A 19,331-nucleotide genomic window follows, 5' to 3' on the forward strand; every position below is an offset into this window, starting at 1 on the left:
AAGATTCAACCACATTATTATGGATCTGCCAGTCACATGTCAGCCAGACCAGATTTCCTTCTTAAAAGGACTGAATTTATTAATTACTGGAAGTGAGAAGAAATAATGATGCAGCGCACAAATACATGAATTGGGAATGAGAGATGAATTCAAAAAAAGTACAGGGTGAAACTGTTTTTGAATAATTTGTAGCTGTTGGAACATTGCAGTTGTTACATGGCGTGGCACCAGTAATGTTGACTTTGGTGGTTCAGCAGTTGCTTTTGATATTCTTGTCTTATTTGCAGGCTAACTGACATTTTCCATCCTGTTTCCTTCTGATGGTGGCTGGCTGTCAGACAATTAGAGAATCGCTTTGCTCTTTTACCTACAGTGCATGGGTGCTTAGTGGCTGTTCTCGCACTGTGATCTTCACAGTACACTGTACTAAAATGGCAGGCCATTAACACATGAACAGAAAAGTTGTATTTGGCTTTTAACCCTTTCTTTTGGATATCCCTGGAACAGTAAAATACAAACATGCCTCAAGGAAATGGCTCCCTGTTGATAGGCTCTTCGTTTTTAGCCTTTCTGTTTAAAGTTTCCCTGACTCTGTACAAATATGATATTCCATGGGTCATTTTGCCAGTCACTGCAGTCATCCTTTGGCTGTAGCAGTCCTCTTTAAATAGAAACACATGCTAGAATTGAAATGTTCCATTAGTATTTCAGGATTCAGATCCATTGTCATGATATTGGGAATGCTTAAACAAAACAAAATTAGAGGAGCACAGATATCTCAGAGGGTTGAAAGGGGTGCAGGAACTTACAAAGATAAAGGGAGACAAGGCCATACAGGTAACCATTGCTTTTTGAAAGTTCACTTTACGCCAATTCACCTTTACGAAAGACTTACGTTATATCCATTTTCGCTAACTGAAAGAAATCCGAAGAGGCTTTTCGCTTTTACAAAAAAGGCGAACTTTTTCCCACATTAATTAATGCTTCTTTGCTTTATGTCATTACGGCTTATGAAAGGTTTCAGAGGAACACTCTACTTTTGGATAGTGAGGGAAACCCATCCAGGGATTTGAAAACAAGGACAACAACTTTAAAATCAAGGCATTGCTTAACTGAGCCAGTATAGATCAACAAACACAAGATAAATAAATGGGATTCTGTGTAAACTAGGAAGAGTTCTGGATTATCTGATGTTTAAGGGAGTGGGGGATCAAAGCCCTTCATCATATTGCTTATTGCAAATAAAGTTAGACCATAGAATGTATAACATAGAAAAGTACAGCACAGAACAGGCTCTTTGGCCCACAATCCTAATGTAACACATAGTAACTCAACCTATGCACCCCTCAACTCACCGCTATCCATGTGCATGCCCAGCAGTTGCTTAAATGTCCCCAATAACTCTGCTATGAACTAGTTATGAACTACTTTGTTTTATCCTGTGAATGTTAACCGTTTATGCACTTTCACTTTAGTCAGGCTACACACAGCCCCCTATGATGCCTACAGCTAGAATGCCAGGTAGGAAAGGCTCTTTCTCCTCATTCACAAATGCAGACAGGGCAAGTAGGTTAGAGGCTGAATACTAGTTGGAATAAGAGAGGGAAAACAAGAAAGTGCTGCATCCAGCAAAAGAAGGAAAGACTTAACTTTACATCACAGTTTTCAAAATCTCACCACAACATGGTCACACAACCAGAAATCATAGAATCCCTACAGTGTGGAAACAGGCCATTTGGCCCAACAAGTCCACACCAACCCTCCAAAGAGCATCCCACCCAGACCACTTCCCCTACCCTATTACTTTACATTTCCCCTTGAGTAATGCACCTAACCTACACACCCCTGAATACTCTGGACAATTTAGCATGGCCAATCCACCTAACCTGCACATGTGGGAGGAAACCAGGGCACCTGGAGGAAACCCACACAGACACAGGGACAATGTGCAAACTCCACACATACAGTCACCCAAGGCTGGAACTGAATCCAGATCCCTGGTGCTGTGAGGCAGCAGTGCTAACCACTGAGCCACTGAGCCACCCACAAATGTGGCCACAACCAGATAATGATGCTGTTTTAATGATGCTGGCTAAGGTGGTAATGTTTGGCCTGATAGCTCCTTCCTGAAAAGAGTTACACAGGTGATCTGCTGTGAACCATGTTTCTACCAATACCATTAATTATATTCAAAACAACAAGATGACTGCTGTTGTTAAAAGAGTGACTGCTAAAACACTAGATTCGTAGATATGAAGCAGACATATATGATGCTGCAGAGCTGGAACTAACATGGAGCAAGTCATCATTACAGTGAAGCAGAGTGGGAGGAGTGTGCAACAGGTCAGCAAAACCTCTTAGCAGTCAGAAGAAGGACTTGATGGGAAATATGGAACACCCATGGTTGATAAATGTAGTCAAGGAGAGTACCCAATCAAACACTAAGCTATACACAGCAGCAAACACAAGTGGAAGATCAGATGATTGAGATTTTTTTTCAGGAAGTAGTACTAGGTAATTAAAGACATGGAGACAATTGAGACAGAAAGTAAATTAACAACAGATATAAAAACAAACAGCAAGAGCTTCTATGGTTATATAAAAAATGAGAGTAGCTAAAGTCAGTTGGGACGCTTGAGGATGCACATGGGGAATTATTAATGGAGAAGACGGGTGCTCTTCCAGCACCACTAATCTAGAATCTGGTTTCCAGCATCTGCAGTCATTGTTTTTACCTGGTAGCTAATTTAATCCTATATTTTCATGGTAGTGGACATTGTAAACACTCAAAAGATATCAAATAAATAAGGTGGCATTGGGAGAAAAAGTCTTATAGCAGTCTGTATCTTGACAATGTATTTAACAAACTAATGGGAATGAAAGCAGGCAAGTCACCAGAAGCTGAAGGCCTGTATCTAAGGGTGTTAAAGGAAGTGGCTACAGAGACAGTTGAGGCATTGGTAGAAGTAGTCCAGGACTGTCTGGATTCTGGGAGACTTCCGCCAGACTGGAAAGCCATTAATGTGATGCCACTGTTCAAAAAGGGATGAAAGTAGTAAACTGGAAACTAAAGGCCAGTTAGCCTAATATTTATCATTGAGTTAAAATTAGAGTCCATTATTAAGGAAGAAATAGCAGGAAATTTAGAAAAGCTAAGTGCAATCCATAAGAGTCAACATGGTTTTGTGCAAGGGAATTCATGTTTGACAAATCTACTAGAGTGTTTTGAGAATGAGTAGAGATAATAACAGAGAACAAGTTGATGTAGTGTATTTCCATTTATAGAAGGTATTTGACGAGGTGCCACTTAAAGGGTTATTACACATGAGAGCAGCTCACAGTATTGGGGCAAGCTTTGTATGGATTGAGGATTAGTTAGCACACAGGAAACAGAGAGTCAGGTTGGAAAGACATAACTAGTGGAGTGCCACAAGGATCAATCCTGGGGCCTCAATTATTTACTATCTATATTAGTGACCTGAGTGTAATATATCCATATTTGCTGATGGTACAAAGATAGGTGGGAGGGCAAGTTATGATGAGGACATAGGAATCTGCAAGGGGATGTTGACTAAAGGAGCAAAAACTTGGCAGATGGAATTTAATGTAGGAAAGTGAGTGAACACTTTGGTAGGGAAGAATCAAAAGGCAGACTGTTCCTTAAATCAAGAGAGACTTAACTCAACGAGCACAGAGTGACCTGGGTGTCTTTGTGCATGAAACACTAAATGTTAGCGTGCAAGTGGATTAGGAAAGCAATTGGAATGTTTTTGGTTTAGTGCTTGGAGGTTGGAGTTTAAAAATAGAGAGGTCTTGTGACAAGTTTTTCCAATATGTTAGGTTGGCATACAGTGTACAGTCCCGACATTTAAGGAAGAATATATTGTCAGTGGAGGGAGTTCAAGAGAGATTCACCAGACTGATACTTGGGATGAAGGAATTGACTCCTCAAGAATGGTTAAACAGTTTAGGCCTCTATTCATTAGAATTTAGAGACTAAGGAAGGATCTTAGAGAAACATACAAGATTCTGAGGGGGGCTCTTAAAGATTGATGTTGAAAAGATGTTACCACTGGTGGGGCTATCTCAAATGGAGGGACCACAGTTGCATCATAAGGAAAAATTAATTTAAAACTGAGTTGCAAAAGAATTGCTTCCTCAGAGGACTGAGAATGTCTGGATTTCTCTACTCAAGACAAGTGCAGAGGCTAGATCGCAGCGAGTATTTTAAAAGGGAAATAGATAGAGTTTTGAAATTGTCGTGGAATTGAAGATGATGAGGAATTAACACTAAAGAAGCTTGGAGCGGATTAGCCATGATCTTATAGTCTGCAGGGACAGACTTGACGGGGGCCAAATGGCCTACTTCTGCTCCTATTTCTTATATTCTTAAGTTCTGCAAATAAACCCAACAATCAATACAAACTTTGTACTTCGCTATCTGGCCATGAATCTATCACATAGTCTTTTTGTACTTTGTACACAATTCCGCGTTTCATCTGAACACAGTCACAGAGCCAAGCAGCACAGAAACAGACCCTTCAGTCCTACCTATCAATGCTAACCAGCTTCACCAAACTAAGCTAGTCCTATTTGCTTGCATTTGGCCCGTGTCCCTCGAAACCTTTCCTATTCATGTACCTATCCAAATGGTCTTTTAAATGTTGTAACTGTACCTGCATCTATCACTTTCTCTGGCAGTTCATTCCATATATGCCACCATCTCTGTGTGAAAAAGTTGCCCCTCAAAGCTCTTTTAAATCTTTCCCCTCTCACCTTAAACCTATGCCCTCAAGTTCTGAACTCCCCTACAGTGCGGAAAAAGTCTTTGTATTTTACCTTATCTATTGCTTGTGTAATTGGGATGGAAGGTAATTTAAACAGCTTATGAATTTCAGAAGTCTGAAAAAATAACAACCTATTATTTTCTGTGACAAGATAAATTAAAGCATATGAGAGTAGATTATAAATTTTAATTGGTTAAATTGTGTTGTACAAGTGAAGCATAAAGTCAGTAAACAATTAACCACTACATTTAGAATTATTATGTTGAAAATGAGGAAAGCAACTGAGCATAAATATTTAAAAGCTTTGTCAATGCTATTGAGGAAGTGCCTGTTTAATATTCTGTTACAGTGGAAGTTTGTTAGAACATTGATGTTAAAACTTTAGAGCAGCACCACATTGATAAGAAAACTCTTCAACATAGCAAAAGAAGGTTTAACTAATGATTTACCTCCTTTAGAGACCCCTGTGAACTAAGAAAATTTGCAGTATGTTGAACTATGGTTTAGCAGACTTCCACTGTATGGTATACTTTTTGAAGGCCCTCGTCTTTAAAACCTGGTGGCATTCCTCTTCAGGAAAACAAAGGTTTCAGAAATTGATCAATTTAATATAAAAAAGCTGTTCACTGTGCCTCTGTACACGTGACAATAAATTCAATTCAATTCAATTCAATTCTATTCAATAAAACTCATTCCACAGAGACGCCCCCGTTTTGAGATTTATCTACTGCTATTGCAGTGATGTCAGCAAAATTTGTTTTTATTATCTAATCCTCCTATCACAATCCCCACTCGTGACTTCCATAAATCCAGAATTGACTAAAATTGTTTCAACTGGAGTTGTCAGCTCAAACCAGTTCAGCACCTACCTCGGAGGTTTGAGTGAATTGAACAATATGCGAGACATTCCTGCCAGAACCCAATGGCTGAAAATCAGTAACTAAGCCAATCTGAAGTTATAGTTCATTTTATGAAGGGCATCAATAGGCTGAAACAACAATATATTGAGACAACAGCTTCGCTTCACTTGGAGGTCGCCACTGATGATGTTACCTAGCCAGGTAATGAAACGTCTGGATATCAAACCTACAGCTCAGCGAGCAAACCTACACCCTAAATATATTTCCTTTTTAAAATTTTATCTTTTCCTTTTCTAGGCAGTTTCAATCCTTCAGCTCCTCAAACATATGCTTTCTCATCTCCACTGACCAGCCCTGATTATCCAGCTCCTCGCACTGCAGGAACACCATGTAAGAAAGCCTGTCTGGTTTTACTTGTTAAAATGGGGTTTGGGGGGTTTATTGCTCATTATTTCTTTGGTTTAAGCACCACTGGCCACCATCTTCTATCCTTGTAATTCCTGCAAGTAGAGCATAAAACCCTACAAATAAGTGTTAACTAGAGATATACTTAACTCTATACTTGGCTCACTGGGATATAGAGTTGAGAGTGTGTTGCTGGAAAAACACAGCAGGTCAGGCAGCCTTCAAGGAGCAGGAGAATCGATGTTTAGGACATAAGCCCTTCATCAGGAATGTGACTTGTGGGTCGGGACTGAGAGATAAATGGGAGGGGGTGGGGTTGTGGGGTAAGGTAGCTGAGAAAGCGATAGGTGGATGAAGGTGACAGAGAAGGTGATAGGTTGGGGGGGAGTGATGGACAAATCTGGACAACAGTGCCGAGTTGAAGTTTGGGACTGGGATAATGTGGGGGGAGGGGAAATGAGGAAGCTGTTGAAATCCACCTTTATCCCATGTGGTTGCAAGGTCCCAAGGCAGAATATGAAGTGTTCTTCCTCCAGGCGTCGGGTGGTAATGGTTTGGCGGTGGAGGAGGCCCAGGACCTGCATGTCCTTGATCGAGTGGGAGGGGGAGCTGAAGTGTTCAGCGATGGGGCAGTGGGGTTTGTGGGTGTGCGTGCCCCAGAGATGTTCTATGAAACGATCTGCAAGAAGGCGTCCTGTCTCCCCGATGTAGCGGAGACCACACCGAGTGCAACGGATGCAGTAGCTGACATCGGTAGAGGTACAGGTAAATTTCTGACAGATGTGAAAGGATTCCTTGGGGCCTTGGATGGAGGTGAGGGGAGTGTATGGGCACAGATTTTGCACTTCCTGTGGCGGCAGGGAAACGTTCCAGCAGTGAGGTCTGGGCTGGTGGCGGGGGGGGGGGAGGGGGGAGGGATGAGGACCTGACGAGGGAGTCACGGAGGGAATGGTGTTTCCAGAATGCTGATAGGGGTGGGGAGGGAAATATATTTTGGTAGTAGGGTCCGTTTGGAGGTGGCAGAAGTGGTGGAGGATGATGCAATGTATGCGGAGGTTGGTGGAGTGGAAGTTGAGGACCAGGGGGGCTCTGTCCTTGTTGCATTCGGAGGGATGGGGTTCAAGGGCGATGGTGTGTTAAGTAGAGGAGATGCGCTGGAGGGCATCATCAACCATGTCGGAAAGGAAGTTGCGATCATGGAAGAAGGAGACCATCTGGGACTTTCTGAGGTGGAATTGTCATCCCGGAAACTGATGCGGCGGAGACGGAGGAACTGGGGATTATGGATGGCATTTTTACAGGAGGTAGGATTTCAACAGCTTCCCCATTTCCCTTCTCCCCACATTATCCCAGTCCCAAGACTCTAACCCGGCACCGCCCTCCGGACCTGTCCATCACTTCCCCCCTCTGTCTATCACCTTCTCCCTCACCTTCATCCACCTATCGCTTTCTCAGCTACCTTCCCCCCCAACCCCAACTCCCCTCCTATTTATCTCTCAGCCCCGGCCTACAAGTCTCATTCCTGATGAAGGGCTCATGCCCAAAACGTCAACTCTCCTGCTCCTCGGATGCTGCCTGACCTGCTGTGCTTTTCCAGCACCACACTCTCGACTCCAGCATCTGCAGTCCTCACTTTCTCCTCACTGAGATATATCATGCATTGTCAGGTGATGTCTTCACCTTTAGTGTGGATTCCATCTCAGCATAGAATATAGAAATCATGCAGGAAAATTATAAAGTAGGCAAATAGAATCATATTGGCACCAATATTAAACTCTTGTTGTCCACAGATGAAGCTTAGAAGAACACATATGTGTACGAGTTAGGAACAAGAGTAGGCCATCTGCCCTTCGAGCCTGCTCCACCATTCAATCAGACCATGGCTGATCTGTTTAATCTGCACGATAGACTTTCATGACTGGATGTGGCAGGACTGCAGAGCTTAGATCCAATCATTTAGTTATGGGATCACTTAGTTCTGTCTATCACTTGCTACTTATACTGTTTGGTATGCAAGTAGACAGGTTTGGTAGCTTCACCAGGTTGACATGTCATTTTCAGATATGTCTGGAGCTGCTCCTGGCATTCCCTCCTGCACCCTCCATTGAACCAGGATTGATCCTCTGGCTTGATGGTAATGGTTGAGTGGGGGATATGCTGGCCCACGAGGTTACAGATTCCGCTGGAGTACAATTCTGCTGCAATTCTGGCCCACAGCGCCTCATGGATGCCCAGTCTTGAGTTGCTAGATTGGTTTGAAGTCAGTCTCATTTGTTGATATTACCACAGGAAATTATGCATGAAGGCAGGGCTTGGTATCCCCAAGGACTGTGAGGTGGTCACTCTTACTGATACTGTCACAGACAGTTGCATCTGCAGCTGACAGATTGGTAAGGATGAAGTCAAGCACATTTTTCCCTCTTCTTGGTTCCTTCACCACCTGCCGCAGACCCAGTCTAGTAGCTATGTCGTTGAAGACCTGACCAGCTCAATCAGTAGTCCTGCTGTTGAGCCACTCTTAGTGGTAGATATTGAAGTCCTCCACCTAGAGTACATTTTGTGACCTTGCCACTCTCAGTGCTTCCTCCAAATGTTCTTCAACATGGAGGAGGACTGAGTCATCAGCCAAGGGTGAACAGTATATAGTAATCAGCAGGTCGCTTCCTTATCCATGGTTAACCTGAAGCCATGAGACTTCATGGGGTCTGGAGTCAACATTGAAGACTCCCACGGCAACTCTCTCCCGACTCTATACTACTGTGCTGACACACCTGCTGGTCTGTCCTGTCAGTGAGACTGAATATATCCAAGGAATGGTGATGGTAGAGTCTGAGACATTGTCTGTAAGGTATGATTCCATGAGTATGACTAGGTAAGGCTGGTGTTTGACTAGTCTGTGAGACAGCTCTCCCAATTTTGGCACTCGCTCCCAGATATTAATGAGGAGGAACTTTGCAGGATTGACAGGGTTGCCTTTGGCATTGCTATTTATGGTGCCCACATCAGATGGTCCATCCGGTTTCATTTATTTGTTGAGACTCAATAGCAATTGAATGGCTTCCAACATTATTTCAGAGGGCAGTTGAAAGTTTAATCAGATTGTTGTAGGTAGGGAGTCACATGTAGACCAGGCCAGGTGAGGATGGCAGAGTTTTATCCCTGAAAGACATTAGCGAGAGCCAGATGGGTTTTTACCAACAATCGACAATGGTTTCATGATCAACATTAGATTCTTAATTCCAGGTTTTTAAAAATTGAATTCAAATGCCACCATCTGCCATCATGGGATTTGAACCTGAGTCCCCAAAACGTTGAGTGAGCTTCAGGATTAATAGTCTAGCTACTTAATAGTTTCGGTAATACTGTTAGGCCATGAGTAAACCTCACAGATCTGTTTGCAATACATTTATATCCTTCCTTAAATATCGAGGCTGATATTGTACACGGCCGTAGTACAGTATTCCGCCCCCCCCCCCCCCGTACCCGCGAAGGATACATTCCAAAACCTACCGTGGAAGCTTGAAACCACTGATAGGAGCAAACCCATTCATTTAAATGGGAAATTTACCTTCCCAGCAGCCTCCTGGTCCCTGGTTCTGGAAAGTTCCCGATAATATGTTTGGGCCACGTTAAACCACAGGTAACTAAAACCACAGAAAACGATTCCACGGATAAGGGGGTAGCCCTGTATCACCAGTACCCTTTATAATAGGCATTGTCTCTCAACTTTTGTATTCAATTCCCCTCACAATGAACACAAACATTCCAGTAGTGTTCTTGCTGTACCTGGACATCGTCCTTTACAATCCATGAACTAGGACACTCAGATCCATTTGCAAGTACTCATCATTTAGATAATAAGTTCCCCAATCCATACATCCCATTCCAGGATGCTGTCACTCTGTATACCTGGCAGCATTAGCACATGATTCCTTTTTGTCTTCTGGTGTGTCCCGGGCATGAACATAACACAAGACTGTTGGAGTCTTCTAATCTGATTTACAAGAGCACATCTCTCTGCTTCTAGTCTCACTTAACTGCTTTCCTTCAGTAATTTGCTTATTATCCTAGACTGACTCACCTATCTTTAATTATGTTACTTTCTACAGTTTCACTATCACTGGCTTAAGCACTCCGCATTAAAATCTAATCTGTTCTGCTGCTCATTTATCGAGAAGCATATATTATGATTAGTGGTGGAAAAGCTTTATTCATCGTTCTTTATCTCTCCCATTTTTTCTAACTGATTATGACCCTTATCTGGGGTTACCTTGACAACCTGAAATGTTTGAAGTTCTTCCTAATAAAGTTATCCTCCCGTAATATCATTTTATGTCAGTGTGCAACCATTATTTATGTCACATTAGCTATTTTATGTCAAGTTACAATGGAAAAAGAAATGTTCAGGGGGACCATTTTTGCACAAAAGAGCAGAACATTAGCTAACACAACACAGATATCCTGTTAAGCCGTTATGATGTGGAGGTGCTGCTGTTGGACTGGGTTGACAAAATCAGAAGTCACACCACTTCAGGATAGAGCCAGCATTCCAAAAGGTTGTGATTTAATATAAACCTGTTGGGCTATAACCAGATGTCTTGTTACTTCTGACATTGAACAGTTATGCATAGATATACAGCAACACTAGACAAGATTGAGCATTCCTGATGAAGAGCTTATGCCCGAAACTTTGATTCTCCTGTTGCTCGGATGCTGCCTGAGCAGCTGTTCCTTTCCACCCTTCAGCTCTGATCTCCAGCATCTGCAGTCCTCACTTTCACCCAAGACTGAGCATGTATTGTGTTAATGTTAACTCCTGCCACAATGATAGCTTTCCTGCCTACAAAGTCCTGCTGAAATGTGTACTTTATTCCTCCAACAGAGGAGCTGACTGTTAGGAATTCAGGCCTGCTCTAGATTCTTACAGGGCAGTCAGAGGGAGATGACAGTGTAGCAGTAAAATCACAAGACTAGTCGTCTAAAGGCCAAGCCTAATGTTCTGAAGGCTTGGGCTCAGATACTACCACAGTAACTGGTGAAATTTTAATTAAATTAACAATCCACAGAAAGGGCGCAGCAGACATGTGGAGATTATTTAAGGAGCAGTTGTTGCGAATGATGCACAAATTTGTTCCTCTGAGACAGGTAAGAAGAGGGAAGATTAAGGAACCTTGGATGCTGAGAACAGAGGAACTTCTTATCAAAAGGAAGAAGGCAGATTACATAAGGTGGAGGAAGCAAGGATTTGGCACAGCTTTAGAGGATTACAGGCTTGCTAGAAAGGAGCTCAGAAATGGACTGAGGAGAGCCAGGAGGGGGCACGAGAAAGGCTTGGCAAGAAGGATTACGGAAAACCCAAAGGCGGTTTACTCATATGTGAGGAATAAGAGAATGATCAGGGAGAAGGTAGGGCCGATCAGGGATAGCAGAGGGAACTTGTGCGTGGAGTCTGAGCAGATAGAGGAAGCCCTAAATGAGTTTTTTGCTTCGGTTTTCACCAAGGAAAGGGACCTTGTTGTGAATGAAAACTTTGAGGAGCTGGGATACAGTCTTGACCAGATCAAGATTAATGAAGTTGATGTGCTAGAAACTTTGGAAAACATTAGGATTGATAAGTCCCCAGACCCAGACCAGATTTATCCTAGGCTGCTCCGGGAAGTGAGAAAGGAGGTTGCTAAGCTGCTGGCAAGGATATTTGCCTCCTTACTCTCCATGGGAGTTGTACCGGAGGATTGGAAGGAGGCGAATGTTGTTCCATTTTTCAAGAAGGGTAATAAGGAAATTCCTGGCAATTACAGACCAGTCAGTCTTACGTCTGTGGTCAGCAAAGTTGTGGAAAGAGTTCTGAGGAATAGGATTTATGACTATTTGGCAAAGCATAGTGTAGTTAAAAGCAGTCAGCATGGCTTTGTGAGGGGCAGGTTATGCCTCACAAATCTTATTGAGTTCTTTGAGGAGGTGTCAAGACTGGTCGACAATGGTCGAGTAGTGGATGTGGTGTATATGGATTTCAGCAAGGCATTTGATAGGGTTCCCCCTGGTAGGCTCATTCATAAGGTCAGAAAGTATGGGATATAGGGAGATTTGGCTATCTGGATTCCGAATTGGTTGGCTGACAGAAGGAAGAAAGTGGTTGTAGATGGAAAATATTCTGCCTGGAGGACAGTGTTGAGTGGGGTCCCGCAGGGCTCTGTTCTTGGGCCTCTGTTCTTTGTAGTTTTTATAAATGACTCGGATGAGGAGGTTGAGGGGTGTGTTAGTAAATTTGCTGATGACACAAAGGTTAGAGGTGTCATCGATAATATAGAGGGTTACTGCAGGCTGCAGCACGACATAGACAGGATGCAGAGCTGGGCTGAGAAATGGCAGATGGAGTTCAACCTGGATAAATGCGAAGTGCTGCATTTTGGAATGTCGAACTCGAATGCTGAATATAGGATTAAAGACAGGATTCTTGGCAGTGTGGAGGAACAGAGGGATCTGGGTGTGCAAGTACATAGACCCCTCAAAGTTGCCACCCAAGTGAATAGGGTTGTTAAGAAAGCATATGGTGTTTTGGCTTTCATTAACAGGAGTATCGAACTTAAGAGCCGCGAGGTTTTGCTGCAGCTCTACAAGTCCCTGGTGAGACCACACTTGGAATATTGTGTCCAGTTCTGGTCTTCCTACTAAAGGAAATATACAGAGGGTTTGGAGAGGGTGCTAAGAAGGTTTACCAGGATGCTGCCTGGACTGGAGGGCATGCCTTATGAAGAAATGTTGAATAAACTCGGACTTTTCTCTTTTGAGAGAAGGAGGAAGAGAGGAGACCTGATTGAGGTGTACAAAATAATGAGGGAAATAGATAGGGTCAATAGCCAAAGACTTTTCCCCAGGACAGGATTGACTGGTAGGGGAAGCCATAGTTTGAAGATATTAGGAGGAAGCTATAAAGGAGACATCAAAGGTAGGTTCTTTATGCAGACAGTTGTGAATGCATGGAATGCGTTCCCAATTGAGATGGTGGAAGCAAAGTCATTGGGGACATTTAAGCGACTGCTGGACATGCACATGGAGAGCAGTGAGTTGAGGGGTGCGTAAGATAAGTTACTATATTTTACATTAGGATTAAGTCTCGGCACAACATTGTGGGCCAAAGGGCCTGTCCTATGCTGGACTTTACTATGTTCTAACAATGGTGGGATTGAAAACTAGTTTCAGTCATGGTGACTACTGTTTATTGTTGTAAACATCTGTGCTAATATCTCTGAGGAAACGAGGTCTGCATCATGAGCTGGTCTGGTCAACACATACTCCAGCCCCACAGCAAAGTGTTTGACTGCTGACCACCTTCTAAAATGGGGTAGCAGGCCATTCTGTTGAAGGACAATTGGGAATGGGAAACAAATTTCATCCCATGAAATAACACTTTTTAAAAATCCATCTGAGGGTCTTAGTTGTGCGAACGTTGGCTCATAATTTGCTACAATTTCTTCTAACTCCCTGACTTGACCTGAGCATTCACGTGTTTCTCCCATGTACTCTGACGACGTCTCCAAACGCATACAAAATTACATCTGTACGTCAATGTGTGGGACAATTGGTTAAGCTGAAACAAAAGCAGAAATTGCTGGAGGCCACACAGCAGCTGTGGAGAGAAAGCAACATTAATGTTTCAGATTCGGTGACCCTTCTTCAGAACTGATGGTAACTAGGAAAAGATGTTTTTTATGCTGAAGATAGCATGCTGAAATACATCTCATTTTCTGGTTGGCGTTCTAGCAGTCTTCCTGACCTAATATCAGGTTCAATAATTTTATGAAGTCAATCACCTTCTTCGATCTCCTTTGCCCATCTCCACACATTAACAGCGTTTCTTGCTTCCTGGCTGACTGTTGTCCCACCCTTTGTCTCCCTGTAATTCTCTCTCCAGGCGCCATCTCCACCTATCCTCTCACTCCTTCCCCCAACCCCAAACCCTTGCAGTCAGCATAAATACCACTTTTCCTAGCTACTGTCAGTTCTGAAGGAGGGTCACTGGACTTGAAACGCTAACTCTGCGTTCTTTCCACAGGTGCTGCCAGACCTGCTGAGTTTCTCTATTACAATCAGTTCTGATATAACACGATAGTTCTGTTCCCATGCAATCCTGTGTTATAATAAAAACACGTATTAGCAACACCATTTAAACTAATAGGGCTGAAACCACGTTGTAACCAATACAGGCAAGGAAAGTTCACGTTCTACAAATAATGGTCTAAATTCTTCAGTTGTATTATAGCCAATTCATGTTGCATTATAGCAGAACAGTCTGTAATTTCTGTTCTTGTTTTAGATTTTCAGCATCCACAGTTCTTTATTAAAATGATGAACCTATTTCAGTTCATTGTAAGTGTTCAGATAATGATCAAATTCACTTGGTGATTAGTATAAAATCAGCAATAGGCCACATTATCCTGCAGCAGTGAATTCTCTTATTGGGTTTCCACAAGACTAACTTTCTGAAACTGCTTACTTTTTAAAAAGCTGACCGCACTGAAATCTATCGAAAAAAACCTCTCCATTTCACTAAACATGAGTAGACAAGGATGAAAAGACTTTACTACACAACAGATGTGAGGTATTCCGTAACTATATAAATAAGCTAATGGATCACCTGTTACATCCTCAACTTCCATTTAGTATCTTAACCATTTTTAGTTATTATTCTACTCATTATTTTAAATCCTCATTTTAAAATGTTATTTTTTAAAATCCTAAAACATACTGGGTAGCTCGCATAATTCTTAACAAAATGTTAAACTGAAGGTTTTGACCTGCATTACTTTAGCAGAAAAGGGAAATATGGTTTGGCTTATCTCTTTACATTATCACTTCTTTCAATTGGGTTTTCTTTTTCAGCTGATTTCAATCCCCCCATAACTTCATTGCCTAATTATTATTCATCTCCATTGAGCTCGGATTCACAGCAGCCTGGTCAGAGCACTGAAACAGCCGTTAACACAGGCAAGTCAACATTTCATTTTCACTAGTATTAATTACAGGAACAAACAGATCAATTCAGCAAAGTCGGAGGTTCTCCTTGTGGGTCTGCCCCTGGAGTCTGGCCAGTGCGGCCATTAATAGGTCCAAGCAGTGGGCCCTGGATGGGGTAATCATAATGCAACTGTTTGCCCCCTTCTCCTGATGTGTCCGTGCTAGGGTTTCCATGGAGATGGAGTATGTTGAGTTCCCTGGCACAATAGAGGCCTTTAGCAACCAGTGGGCACCACAGGGGCTGGGGTGCATCATCAACCTGGGGAGGGGGGGAATGTTACTTTGATTTAATCTGTTTCTGTTCCCCTATCCTAAACTTCCAATAGCCATTAGTTTGTATTTTTGGTCCTCCGATTCATCAGGGACTGGTTAACCTGTTTAAAAGAATAAAATCTGCACTGGAAGCTATGAGATGTAAGGTGAGACAGTAGACTCTATAATGATAAAAAGAATTCTACCTCCAAGAAAATAGTTAAAAATCACACAACACCAGGTTATAGTCCAACAGGTTTAATTGGAAGCACACTAGCTTTCGGAGCGACGTTCCTTCATCAGGTGATTTTTAACTTTGTACACCCCAGTCCAACACCGGCATCTCCAAGAAAATAATTTGAACTGAAGCAGCTTGGTTACAATGGGTATCCATACATCATACAGCCTTTGTAAAGTGAACGCTAATTCAATGATTCTGGAATCTTGTGTGATCGATTTATAATGTGCTTGAATATCCAACACTTTTCTTTCGCTATTCTGTTCTCTTTTATTAACAGAGGGACATCAGGTCCTGCATTTTAGTGATCCCTGTGCAGTTTCAGAGTGCCAGCAGATTGGAGCCTTCAGAATATACTTAGAGGATCAGCAAAGGGAACTTGTCATTGGGTTTAAAGTGCTTCATGACCGCTGTCTCTTGTTTGCAGGGAAAGGGGCAGCCAAATCGTAGGCTGATCTATATCGGAGCCTGGGCAGTGTGTACTTGCAGCACTATAGCTACACCATTCCCTGTGAAGCAAACCATCACTGGAAAAACAGAGTGCAAACTGCAAGATAGAGGCAACCAATTGTATCCTCAGACAGTCCATCTAAAGCAACAACAGACACACTGAGATAATGATTAAAGGTTGACGCCTACTCGGATATTTTCGAACTCACTGCTAATTTCCTTATCTTCATGGGTATGCACCCACAGACCAAAAATAAAAGCAAATAAAAAGTGAGCAGTGACACCCCCCCTCCCGACACTGACCCTTACAGTAAGTGTGTAATTGAGTTTCATGCTTCCCAAAGAAGCAAGCAAACACCTAACATTCTGCAAAATACGTAAATAATAAAGACTTCTCCACCAACTCATGGGAAAATAAATCAGGGCAATTTCTCTCCGACCGTTGAAGATCATCCAAATAATTTCCTGGAAAACACAAGTTAGGAATGTCACCCAATATCTCAACTATCTACTACGTCCTCATTCAGCTCCCTTGTGAACACTTATAGCAACTTCCAATCGTTGAACAACCAGGCAATGTATTCCAAAGTCAATGGCCTTTTGAAAAGGAGAAAATCTTGAGCCATCTCACCAAAGATCTATGTTTATGTAACACGTTCCTCTCCCCTCCCTATCCTAACAGAATGAAATAGCACATCCACACAGACTTGGTCTAATCATTTCGTTATTTAGAAGCACTCAATTAAATCATCCTAAAGTTAACACCTTACTTGATCTAAAGGATCCAACTCTCTGAATCTATGCTGGTAGCGAAGAACGTTTAGAGCTTTTCCCTCTGATTGTTTCCATGTCCTCAACGTTCCCCATTCTGTGAATGGTCAACTTTACAAAGTATTCTGGACAGGGCTACCAATGGACAGCACACATTTACAGGTGTAAAAGGGGACAGGGTCCTGCACAAAAGGAAGGCATAAGCATATGCCGTTTAGAGTCTATTGGGTGTCCTTGAAGTCTAAAGTTTTAATGCGAGACCATGATTGAACCATCAGTAGTAGCAAATATTGCTGTTATCTTTTAAGTTCTTGGGTTCCTAATGTTTCTTTCTAGTCAGTGTTGACACTGGATATTTTTCTGCTTGAGAGACCAAGAGAGTGAGAGAGAGCCTTGTCCAGCACGTGTTCAACAGTTCCGCAGCCTATAATCCATCTCCTCTACTCTACCAGAAATGTTTCTTCAAGTATAAAACATATATTCAATGCCTGTGGAATTTTTTTTGCAGGCTTGATAAATGTAGGCAAGGTTCCATCTCCAACACGTGAAGATTCTCACAGTGGTGTAAATTATATAAAAAAATCATGACAGCCTGTCCATGATCCCAATAATACCTACGTCCTGGAATTATTCTAGACTCAGGTGAGAGAATTCCCAACTCTGCAAATCCCCAAACTCTAAAGATGACACCCCACTCTTCTTATCGGCAAGTTCGATTAGAAATTGAATTAGATGACCCAGAACAAGCTGAGAAGGTTGTCAGTTATTGATGTCGGCTGTTCAAAATGTCAGCCTCAAGGCTCTAGCACTGTTTACAAAACTTAACATTTAAGAATAAAATGTGAAATATTCCTCCAGCCTTTTCCCCACACCCCCTCTCATTGTCCCTTGCCCCCACAGATGATTCAATCAATTTTATTGCTGCAAAGATCCCCCACTTAGTCCTGATCCCAGCTGACAGTACCATGGGACAAGAATGAAACTTGGCTTGACGCATTAATTTTTTACAAATTAGTTAGTGTGGGCATTAATCACGGAAGCATATTCACACAAAGCTGCAGATTTTCTTTAACAACAGACATATTCCTGTGAGAGGATAGTGATAGCAGATTACCAGTATCCAGGCTGGTTCCTGAGCGCAGAGGCTCATCTCTTCCATCTGTTTCCTTTTTATCGCCTTTTTCTTTTCTTCAGAGTATCGGCATCAGCAGGAGCAGTTCACTCCAGGAGGGTCAGTACCAGCAGGAGCAGTTCACTCCTGGGGGTCAGTACCAGCAGGAGCAGTTCACACCTGGGGGTCAGTACCAGCAGGACCAGTTCACTCCTGGAGGTCAGTACCAGCAGGAGCAGTTCACTCCTGGGGGTCAGTACCAGCAGGAGCAGTTCACTCCAGGAGGACCAGTACCAGCAGGAGCAGTTCACTCCTGGGGGTCAGAACCAGCAGGACCAGTTCACTCCTGGGGGTCAGAACCAGCAGGAGCAGTTCACTCCTGGGGGTCAGTACCAGCAGGAACAGTTCACTCTTGGGGGTGGTGCCAGCAGGAGCAGTTCACTCCTGGGGGAGGTGCCAGCAGGAGCAGTTCACTCCTGGGGGTCAGTACCAGCAGGAGCAGTTCACTCCTGGGGGTCAGAACCAGCAGGAGCAGTTCACTCCAGGAGGGTCAGTACCAGCAGGAGCAGTTCACTCCAGGAGGGTCAGTACCAGCAGGAGCTGTTCGTTCCTGGAGGGTCAGTACCAGCAGGAGCAGTTCCTCCCCAGCAGGCCACTGGGGGTGGATTCCTTGCTGAAATGGTAACCAGGAGGCATGCAGACTCATGGTAGCGATGACACATGTGAAGGCAAGATAGCGCTGAAGAATGGTGACATGGTTCCAGCAATGGTCGCATGGCTCCAGGCTGTGGCTGGGCCCAGGTGCCTGACGGCAGGATGGGTGGTGTTCCTGCTGTGGGGGTGTGCAGGGACCCGAGACACCTGAGTGTTCGCAGACTGAGGGATGGAGTTTGTGGCATCGCTTTTCTGGCAGCAAGGACTCAGGTCAGAGGCCGGAGCGTGATCTGGATGTTTCCTTTTATTTCCTTTATTTCTGCTTCTGTTTTTAATACTGACCTTTGAACACTAAGATGGCACTGGAGAATGGCACTATTGTGCTCTTTTCACTGTACTGTACTCCCATATCCCTGTATTTGAGTACACGTGACAATAAAATTTAAACCTTACAATCGTCTGGAGAAAGTGTGAACATTACTTACACATTAGGCATTTTATTGCCTATCTCTAATTGCACAGAGGATAGTTAGGACTTACCCACTTTTCTGTAGGTCAGGAGTCACATGTAGGCCAGACCAGCTAAGGCAGCATTTACCTTCCCCTGAAGGACATTAGTGAGCCAGGTCGGATTTTTTGACAGCGGATTAATGGGCTCCTAATTCCAGGTTTTTATTGACTTTAAATTTCACGATCTGTCAATGTGGGATTCAAACCCAGGTCCCAACAACATTATCTGGGTCTCTGGATTAACAATCCAGCAACAACTAGGTCATCGCTTGTGGCCA

General features: G+C 43.1%; 1 protein-coding gene across 1 annotated transcript in view; it reads left to right on the plus strand.

Annotated features, from left to right (window-relative positions):
- LOC140464744 (uncharacterized) overlaps positions 1-19,331 on the plus strand; it is a 66,921-nt gene that overhangs the window by 24,300 nt on the left and 23,290 nt on the right. Inside the window, exons 7-10 of the mRNA XM_072560239.1 lie at positions 5,945-6,037; positions 14,933-15,037; positions 17,287-17,342; positions 17,973-18,141. Of these exons, the coding sequence (XP_072416340.1) occupies positions 5,945-6,037; positions 14,933-15,037; positions 17,287-17,342; positions 17,973-18,141 (423 nt within the window). The remainder of the gene's footprint in view (positions 1-5,944; positions 6,038-14,932; positions 15,038-17,286; positions 17,343-17,972; positions 18,142-19,331) is intronic.

This window comes from Chiloscyllium punctatum, chromosome 40 (assembly GCF_047496795.1).
Source record: "Chiloscyllium punctatum isolate Juve2018m chromosome 40, sChiPun1.3, whole genome shotgun sequence".
Taxonomy (NCBI): domain Eukaryota; kingdom Metazoa; phylum Chordata; class Chondrichthyes; order Orectolobiformes; family Hemiscylliidae; genus Chiloscyllium; species Chiloscyllium punctatum.